We start from the raw sequence: 10,902 nt of genomic DNA, 5'->3' as shown, positions 1-10,902 counted from the left end.
CTATAAACTTTTAAAAAGGCTTCACAGAGACACACAACTTCAGCTTTATATATTAAGATTAAATGCTTGTTTAATTGATTAACTACAAAGAATCTTTTGATAACAACTTATCTGTTTCTATGTTACAAACTTCACATTTTTAAATGATTTACATTAAAACCTTCCATCAAAATATTGTTAATTTATGGTGCAAGCATTAGCTTGATAATATAGTTATTTTATTAAATTATTCATTAATTTCAAAACTAATTAGAACAATGGCAGAGTATTTCAACAGAAATATGGCAATGAAAATGTTAGCCATAACCTCAACACAATAGCACCACAGATGTCATGCCTACACAATTGCTTACAAGCTAAACAGGTCTCAAAGTAACAGTGACATTTGAGATTTCCTTTAATGAGACAGTTGATTCTAAGACCACAATTATTAAAATTTCCAATCACAAGACAACTTATTATAGGATAGTACTGGCTTGATATGCTGATTGCACCAAATTATCATCACCATTAAACATTCATTTTCCATGCTGGCATGGGTTGGACAGCTTGACAGGAACTGGCAAGGCAAGAGGCCACACTACGTTCCAGTCTGTTTTGGTTTGGTTTCTACAGCTGGATGCCCTTTCTAATGCCAACCACTTTACAGAGTATACTGGGTGCTTTTTATGTGGCACCTTGGTTTTAAGATATCTATTTTGTTGTGGTGGATGGATCTTCTCAAGTCCAGCAATGTTCCATATATATTGTCCTGTCATCTCCTTTATAAGGTTCAGCATTCTGAGATCAGCCTTCAATGTGTTGTCCTCTGTCTTCCTGGGTTTCCCCTCTTCCACAACTTCCCTCTACTCTAAGTGATAATATTCATAACTTTACCTCTCCACACCCTTCCATGAAGTATAGGTACAGGCATGTCTGTATGGTTAAAAGTTTTACTTAGTAACTATGTGGTTTTGGGTTACCTTTAGCAAATGTCTTCTATAAACCCCAAGCCAACAAAAGTTTTATGAGTGAATTTGGTAATGAAAGAATTAATAATGAATTTTTTTTTAAAAATGATGCAGAATAATATTGATAAACAAAAGATGTAAAACATTCAATATTTTTATGTGACTTGTGTTATTTTTTCAGAACTTCTTTCCTGACAAGTTTGTGCAAAAAGAAAAGAAAGTTAAGACTTGAAACTCATTGCTTATTTCTCATTGATTATTTATTTCATATAATAAAGACAGAAAACACACTGCCTCACAAAATATAAACAAACTGAACGAAATTAGGATTTTTTCGTTATAAATATATAAAATATACAATATAACAAAATATTGACTAATAACTCATTTTAGCTGTTGTATAAAAGAAAATTTAAATAAATTTATTTTATTAATTCATTTTTGTATTTGGTTTACAAGATTCTTGATGTGAACTTGTATGTTGAAACAGATTTTCTTGTATCTCGGGAGGGTCATTTTACCAATAATACACACACACTGGCTCTAATTCACTTTATCATTCTTTGTTAATTAGTTAACTATTTATTTAACCAACTAACAAATTGATTATTTGGTCAATGTTTGTCAAAATCCTGTCACCATTCATGGCCTCATCAGTGACATATCCTTTCAACTACTCCAAGTCACCTTCAGGTTTCAATATACAATATTGCATAATAGAATATAGCCTAATACAATATAAAATATGATACACTATAACATAATATTGACTAATATCTCAATTTAGGTGATACCGTGTAAACGAAATTTTAATTTTCAGTCCCACTGCATGGCACCTTGGGTGAATGATTTCCACTATAGCAGGTATCACTTTTGTCATTGTTACTATTAATATTATTATGTCTTATTTGTTTCGAAAGATTCTTGATATGAAATCATGTGTATTTGCACAGGGGCTTTCTTCAAATGGATATGTTCTACAGATCAGGGATCTTATGGTGGTCCCTGGTCATTCTACTATGTTAATCTGTAGATTCATCTTATTTAAGGATTTTCTAAAAAGATATGCTAGTGCATCTCCGGGGATAGCATAAAAAAATATGACATACTGGTATTTTTGGTTGTCATACCATGAGCTGGCCTTATCTATCTTCTTTTTAAGCTATTCATGACTTACTTCTGTGTAGCAGGCAGATCCCAATTGCATCATTTTCTATGATTGTCTTGTACTTAGCCCTGACTCTATTGCACAACTTGATCCTGTTTCCTTGGCTGTACTCAGAGAACTGCATCCAGTGCATGAAGTGTTGTGTCTCTCACTCATCTTGTTGGATTGCATACGTGGGACACGTTTCTCTTATCAAGTCTGCTACTTAACATTATCTGCAACAGCTATGTTCGTGTGGACCAGGTATTTAAAGGCCAAGGGTATAGCATAATGGGAATGAAAGATCTGGATTTTGTTACTCCTTGGTTCCGGTCAGAGTTCTGTGTGTAAAATTGGTAGTCTGTAGTTAGGGTGATCTACTTTAATACTCTGGTGAATGGAGTTAGCTATTTGCTGGATGCTCTCCATGGAGCTGGTTTCTAGTTAATTGACAGTGTGTTGTAGAGGTGCTTTTGCCACTATATTGCTAAGTGTTGTTTGAGACTCCTATCCTACTATACCATAAAGAGGTTAGCCACATCACCAGCGATAAACTTGATCATGTAGCCCTTTAGTGTAACTTTAGTACTTGCAGCTACTGCATGTGCGACTATTTTTCTCACCCGATTGTAGTTTTCAGGGGTCTGATCCATCTGATCCATCTTTCTTTAGGTCTTTTTGACTATTGAGGTTACAGTGGGAGTGGGGTGTCTCCCTCTTACCAATCTACTGAAGCAGAAACAGCTAAGGTTGTGTTTATCTAGGTACACATCGTTCAATATACAGAGTCGATATAATGTTGGGATGTCATTATTTGGGACTCAGAAGCTTTTGGACATGCATTTCTTTGGTCCCAGGATGTTTGACCTCATCATGTGAGCACTGAGGATCTTTTCCCTTTCGTATTGTCACTTCTCTCATGTTGGTGATGTGGGATTGCACTGCCTAGATATAGTTGAGCAGGCTATCAACATTCTGCTGAACTGGTTTGTGGGGAGGCACATAACCTCCCTATTCTTCATGTGTTGTACGAGTTTATGCATGTCACATGTGGATTTTTTATCAAGTCATGTTTCTCTCTCTCCTAGTGTACTGTTCCAAAAATCTAAGTCTTGTCCTAGCTATAGTGAATTGTGCTTCTTTTTGGTTGTTTGTTTGTTGAGAGATACAAACCCTTTTGTTAAAGGGTAGGATTGCTTGATAAATGCAACATATTGTACAACTTATCATATGGGTTGAAAAATAGAGTTGATGCCGTTTATACTAGTTGTATTATTTTCTTCTATCCTATCATTTCTTTGGTTACTATCTCTATTTCTATTGTTACTTCTGTTGTTGTTGTTGTTGCTGGTTGCCTCTGTGGGTATTGTTGTTGTTGTTAGTATTGATTTTGCAGGTTTACATGGTTGTCGTCATTGTTGTTGTTTTTATTACCCTCACTATTATTATTATTATTATTACAATTACCTATTATAAATTGTCTATTATCATTAAAAATAATGATATGTTAAGGATATCGTTATCCATAAATCTTACCACGTATTTCTTGTATCATTATCATTACTATTAGAGTTACAATTATTATTATTATTATTGGTGTTATTATTATTATATAAAAAATTTCTTTTACTTGTTTCAGTGACGGGATGTAAATACACCAGCATCAGTTGTCAAGTGATAGAGGGGGACAAACAGACACACAAATATACCCCTCCCATATATATATATATATATATATATATATATGTAACAGGCTTCTTTCAGTTTCCATCTACCAAATCCACTCACAAGGCTTTGGTTGGCCCGAGTCTATAGTAGAAGACACTTGCCCAAGATGCCACACAGTGGGACTGAACCTAGAATCATGTGGTTGGTAAGAAAGTTACTTACCACACAGCCGCTCCTATTATCATTATTGTTGTTAGACTTCATTTCTGTTTGAGTCTGTTGTATTTTTAAGTTCGAATTTCCTAAGTTGACAGGCATTGTGAGATATGATTATTCATGACAGATTCTCAGTTGTGGAATATACTCATAAGGCTTCAGCTGGCCTAGTTATAGTAGCAGACACTTGCTAAGGTGCTGCACAGTGGGGACTGAACCTAAAACCACATGGTTTCAAAATAAGCTTCTTAACCGCACTGCACACAGCCATGCCTATATATATATATATATATATATATATATATATATATATATACACACACACACACACAATTTAACATTCATGTTCCATGCTGATATCTGTTGGATTGTTTGACAAAATTCAAGCAGTTCAAAGAATGCTTTGTGCTCCAGTGTCTGCTTTAGCATGTTCTCTAAACCTTGATGCCCTTTCTCATACCAACCATCTTAGTGTGTACTGGGTGCTTTTGTCATACTGCTAGTAGAAGTAAGGTCACTATGCAGCTTGCAAGACTACAAATCTCAAGGAGAAGGCTGCTTTATGTGAGAAGATGCCGTTTATACTAGTTGTATTATTTTCTCCTATGCTATCATTTCTTTGGTTACTATCTCTATTTCTATTGTTACTTCTGTTGTTGTTGTTGTTGTTGGTGGTTGCCTCTGTGGGTATTTCAAACAATGAAGGAAGGTAAGGAAGGAGAGGCAAACAGGTAAGGAAGGAGAGTGAGAATGATTTGTAGGAAGCTGCAAGTCCAGGTGGCTCCTTAAGGTAAATAAAAGAGTGTGTTATTTCTTTACTACCCAGAAAGAGCTACACACAGAGGGGACAAACAAGGACAGACAAACGGATTAAGTCGATTACATCGACCCTAGTGCGTAACTGGTACTTATTTAATTGACCCCGAAAGGATGAAAGGCAAAGTCAACCTCGGCGGAATTTGAACTCAGAACGTAGCGGCAGACAAAATACCGATAAGCATTTCGCCCGGCGTGCTAACGTTTCTGCCAGTGTGTGTAGAGGAGCAAGAGATGAGGGGACGGGAGAAGTAGGCAACAGTTTTATAAGTTGATTTTTGGGGTGGATGTTGGGAGTGATGGATGATCAATGATGCACAAGTTGGGGAAGGCAGAGAGATACAGAGGAGATGGGGGGAGAGCGACAAAAATACTTGATGATTTAATTACTTTATATTCTGATAATCATCAATTGATAAAACACAACTTTTATGTATACTCATAATAACCATCCATATAAACACTTAAATTTAATTTATTCAAAAATAATTTATTTAAATTATCCTCTCAACGTAAGTGAGACACATTACGATTATACAGTTTACAGGGGGTGGACAAGAGAGATGACATGTAGTTAGGTATGCTACAAGAGTGGAAAGGCAGGGGCGGGGGACAGGGAGAGGTGCAAATGTAGTGCATGAGGGGAGATAATTTGGTGGTGGTGGTGGTGTGTGTGTGTGCGTGTGTGTGTGTGTGTGTTATGTGGGAGGAAATGAATCACAGTAATTTGGGTGCAAATAGCTAACAAGTGAAATGGTTCCAGGCAGCAAAAAAAAAAAAAAAAAAAAAAAAAAAGGTGGGGTGGATGGTCTTGTAGTGGTGGTAGTAAGGAAAATATTTGGCGGAGATTGGGCGCACACACCTATTATACAAACTTTAATTTAAATAGAAATCAAAAAGTTTATTTCAAAGATAGCACTAAAATTTTTAAATTTATCATCGATAGGAATGATTAGTCGATATACCACCCCATTCAAGTAACTGTTTGTCAGGATTATCTTCCCAGCTCTCTGATTTCTGATGAAGAGTAAACTGAAAATAATGAAAAACTTTGGAAAATTAGTATTCAAGGAATGGCTTTGCTTTAAAGTAAAGGATTCTATGAAGATATTGTTTAAATGTGTCTTATGCTAAGTAAATTAGTTTTTTTCTTATTTACTCTGAAAGAAAATGTGAAAGCAATTGCCAGCCCTAGAATTTATCATTATATACATATTGTCACCACTAGTAAGGTCTGTGGTTCTTAGAGAAGTCCACAAATGGTATACTGCTCAAATGTCACTAACTTATTTAAAAAGAGCTATTTAAGAGCTTTGTTGGAAAGTTCTACTGCACCCACTGTAATCTCTGGATATAATACCTTCAGATTATCACTTTATTTGCTCACTCACCAACAGTGTGTGTGACATTTCATTCAACAATGATGTGTAGCTGAAAACGTGACTTCTACTGTAAAGGCATTGACAAGCTAGTTGAATGTTGGCAAGAAGTTGTGAGCAATAAAGGAGAATACTTGAGACAGATTTCTTGAAATTATTGATGAAAAACAAGGATTAAAATAAATGGAAAAAGAAAAAAAAAACGAATTTATCCGACAACTCAATATAGCAATATACAATATATATTAGTGATATTATAAATAGTAGGCCAATTTCTCTAGGAAAAATAGTCAACACTGGAAGGACTTGAACCCTGAATGAATAAAGATAAGACTATAAACAACACTAAGGTATTCATTTAGACCAGTGGTTCTCAAGCAGGGTCCATATAGCCCTTTGGGGTCCACATAAGATTTTGTTGTTAAAATTTATGTACAATAAACTGGTTATATTTCTACAATACACAAAATATTTTATCAATTTTTAAAATATAATTCCTAATATCATGAAAATGTAATAGGTTTCTTTTTAAACATCGAATAACTATAAAAGTCAAGTAGAATAAAACAGGAGTCAAAGGGGCTCCACAGGTAAAAAATGGTTGAGCACACTGATTTTAGATCAATACTATCAATTCTGCAAATTCATTGCCTTTAATTCAATACCAGTTTTTCATTGTAGCAGATCATTCCAGCTTGTGCTATCTCATCAATGAACACAAATATTTTAGTGCCTGACTTTCATCATCATCATCGTTTAACGTCCACTTTCCATGCTAGCATGGGTTGGACGATTTGACTGAGGACTGGTGAAACCAGATGGCTACACCAGGCTCCAATCTGATTTGGCAGAGTTTCTACAGCTGGATGCCCTTCCTAACGCCAACCACTCAGAGATTGTAGTGGGTGCTTTTACGTGTCACCCGCACGAAGGCCAGTCAGGCGGTACTGGCAACGGCGACGCTCAAAATGGTGTATTTTATGTGCCACCCGCACAGGAGCCAGTCCAGGGGCACTGGCAATGATCACTATGAAGGCCAGTCAGGCGGTACTGGCAATTTTCATATTCCATGACAAGCAGTACATCTTCACCTATTACTCGTTCTCGATCACATCAGAAGTCCATATCAATGCAGCTTTCTCTCCCATAGTTGATTACTTTAATGCCTAGCCTCTTTTCTGAATTTATCCAACAAATCCCACACACTCCATTCCTCTTAAGCATTTCTACATATTCCGCATTCGATATTTATGTTTTATCAACATGTAATATTGTACTCTTTATATATACTTCACACATGACTTGGTTCTGTTCGCCTATCTCGTTTCTATCAAGCCACCACAGGTATTCCACATTTAGTATCTCACTACTTTGAAATTTTACACTTCTTACATAAATAAGGTCAATGTTCATTACAAGCAGTTTCTTCCATTTCATTACTAAAATAAATTTAACGTACTATCAACAATCTCTAGTGAAACATTTAAACAGTTAATAGATTTTATTGCATTGGTGTCTTCACTGCTACCTACTCCTGTATATCTATTATATTATAACATGTATCATATCTAAACAGTCCATAGGCTCCAATTGATGTATATCAATACTGTTAACTACTGCACATCTATTACATTTAGTGAAACACCTAAACAGTTCAGACTTCCTTGCATCGAACTCCTGCCAACAATTTATGTACAACTATCATATCTGAAGCCCTGCTTCTCATCAGACTGCCAGCAATCCAACTGTACTTTCTGCGTATCAACTTTTTTTAACACCAAATATGCAGTACTGAATTGTCTACTAAACCACAATATAAATGTTAACATTTACCCTTTAACATTTCGTCTTATCAATTTCTCCTTCAAAATACTAATATAACATTAGGTTGTCAGATAAATTTGATCATTTTTTCTTTCCATCTATTTTAATCCTTTCTAATGTTATTTGACGTGGAGGCGCAATGGCCCAGTGGTCAGGGCAGCGGACTCGCGGTTTCAATTCCCAGACCGGGTGTTGAGTGTTTATTGAGCAAAATCACCTAAAGCTCCACGAGGCTCCGGCAGGGGATGGTGGCGAACCCTGCTGTACTCTTTCACCACAACTTTCTCTCACTCTTACTTCCTGTTTTTGTTGTGCCTGCAATTCAAAGGGTCAGCCTTGTCACACTGTGTCACGCTGAATATCCCCGAGAACTATGTTAAGGGTACACGTGTCTGTGGAGTACTCAGTCACTTGCACGTTAATCTCACGAGCAGGCTGTTCTGTTGATCGGATCAACTGGAACCCTCGACGTCGTAAGCAACGGAGTACCAACAACAACAATGTTATTTGAATTCGCAAAAAATGTTTTTATTTATTGTGCTTTATCTTTTTTGTAGCTCTATTTTTGCTCTACAACTTTCTATTGTTTTTTAAATATGAATAATTTTTACCTCTATTAAAACATAGCAAGAAGAAAAGTAAAGGAATTTATCTGACAACCTTGTAGAAAGCTGACAGAATACATGTTACTAAAAAAAAATAAGGTTAAATAAAATAGGGTTAATAAAAAAGACAAAGAGAACATAGTTTGAAATAGTAAATTTTACCTTTTTAGTTCTGTGTTTTTGGGTGTCTTTGATTTCCCACTGTTTCTGCTTTATTTGTGCTTCTAGAGCACCAGGTCCACCACAACCCCAAACCTTGAAATAAAATTTATACATAAATAGATTTACCTCTAACACTACTTCAAAATAATGTAGAAATTTTAAAATCAAAAAATTCATTGATATTAAAGAAGAGATTAATTTCAATGAACTATATGTTATATATGTATGTATGTGAAGGTGAAGGCGCAATGGCCCAGTGGTTAGGGCAGCGGACTCGTGGTCATAGGATCGCGGTTTCGATTCCCAGACCGGGCATTGTGAGTGTTTATTGAGCGAAAACACCTAAAGCCCCACGAGGCTCCGGCAGGGGATGGTGGCGAACCCTGCTGTACTCTTTCACCACAACTTTCTCTCACTCTTACTTCCTGTTTCTGTTGTGCCTGTAATTGAAAGGGTCAGCCTTGTCACACTGTGTCATGCTGAATCTCCCCGAGAACTACGTTAAGGGTACACGTGTCTGTGCAGTGCTCAGCCACTTGCATGCTAATTTCACGAGCAGGCTGTTCCACTGATCGGATCAACTGGAACCCTCGACGTTGTAAGCGACGGAGTGCCAACGACAACAACATGTATATGTGAAGGCACGTGGCTTAGCGGTTAAGGTATTCAGCTCATGATCATAAGGTCATAAATATAATTCCTGGTGACGCAGTGTGTACTTGAGCAAGACGCTATTTCATGTTGCTCCAGTCCACTCAGCTGGCAAAAATGAGTAGTACCTGTATTTCAAAGGGCCAACCTTGTTACACTCTGTGTCATGCTGAATTTCCCCATGAACTATGATAACGGTACAAGTGTCAATGGAGTGCTCAGCCATTTCCATGTTAATTTCACAAACAGGATGTGATTGGATCAACTGGAATCCTTGTTGTTGTAACTGGAGTGCCAATTAATCAATATATATATATATGCGAATGAGTGGACAAATGAATAGAAAAAGGCATTCAACACATTTAGGATTTACATACACTATTATTTAAAAGTTTGATTCAGCTCCTTACAACTCAGAGTTTCACAGGCTTCTTACAGAAACCTAACTCATTCAAGGTCAGATTACCAAATTAGGTATTTTGAGCTTGAATGAACTGGGTTTCTGCAAAACTGAGTGACACGGAGCTGAATTAAACTGTTTTAAGCAATAACATATGTATATGTAATATTTTTATTTTGATCAAGTCAGCCTCTTACTTCTGATTTTCACTTGGGTACACAAGGTCTTCATGCAAGTTATGACTTAACCAAAATAAGAATATCGTTAACCTCAACTACAGCTTTAAGTACTCTTTCTTCTGACAGTTAACACTAAAGGATACACACACACACACCTGCAGATCAAAGAATATATAAAATTTAAACAAATCAATGAGAGAAAATCTATATGGTTGCTTGACCTGTTAGAAATAACTACCAAATCTCTCAAATCACACTTCATCTTAAAAATTTAAACTATGCATTAGATAATGCAATCCTAGACACTCTTAAAAAGCATGATGATCATTGTTGGAATGCTTTTGATCATAAGATCTAGTTGATTAGATTTGTGCTGGGATTATGGGAAAACAAAACAACAGAATAAAAATTCTAGAAGAACAGGTACTTACTTCAACTCTGTGTAATTTACATGTAACACCATAATGTTTTATGGAATCAAACTCAGAAGGTATTTCCAAAATCAATGACTTGGCATCTCGGCCTATCTGAATACCTTTCTTCATTTCTCTGTTGTGTTCATTCCAAAGAAGCATATTTGGTCCAGCTATATAAACAGAATCAATAGATACTAAAACAAATCTGATTAATCAAAAGAAGAGAAGGAATAATTATGAAAGTCAAACTGTGTCGGTGTTGATTAATAAGGATAATTAAATTAATCATTATCATTATTAATTATCTTCTAGATAACACTTCAACAAATTTTAGAAAAATATGAAATTGCTTTCTCAACCATGCCTTAATACTTAGTTATAATACTGATGATGTTAGATATAATATTGTATTTATACAGAGTGGTGAGTCTTGTCTAAGGTTTAACACTGATGGATTTAAATATAACATAAAATAAGAAATGATGGTAT

The 10,902-nt window shown here is 35.8% G+C and overlaps 1 protein-coding gene across 4 annotated transcripts in view; it reads right to left on the bottom strand.

Annotated features, from left to right (window-relative positions):
• Positions 1 to 1,192: 1,192 nt before the first annotated feature.
• Positions 1,193 to 10,902, bottom strand: part of LOC106870288 (uncharacterized) — a 45,552-nt gene continuing 35,842 nt past the window's right edge. For all 4 annotated transcript variants that reach the window (XM_014916309.3, XM_089365180.1, XM_014916310.3 and 1 more), the window contains 3 exons: positions 10,429 to 10,583; positions 8,768 to 8,860; positions 1,193 to 5,829 (listed from right to left, as the gene is read on the bottom strand). In XM_014916309.3, the coding sequence (XP_014771795.1) occupies positions 5,734 to 5,829; positions 8,768 to 8,860; positions 10,429 to 10,583 (344 nt within the window). In that variant the 3' untranslated portion in view covers positions 1,193 to 5,733. The remainder of the gene's footprint in view (positions 5,830 to 8,767; positions 8,861 to 10,428; positions 10,584 to 10,902) is intronic.

This window comes from Octopus bimaculoides, chromosome Z (assembly GCF_046866305.1).
Source record: "Octopus bimaculoides isolate indiv1 chromosome Z, ASM4686630v1, whole genome shotgun sequence".
NCBI lineage: Eukaryota > Metazoa > Mollusca > Cephalopoda > Octopoda > Octopodidae > Octopus > Octopus bimaculoides.
Note: the sequence above shows the minus strand (reverse complement) of the source record. Positions and strands in the feature narration are given on the sequence as shown.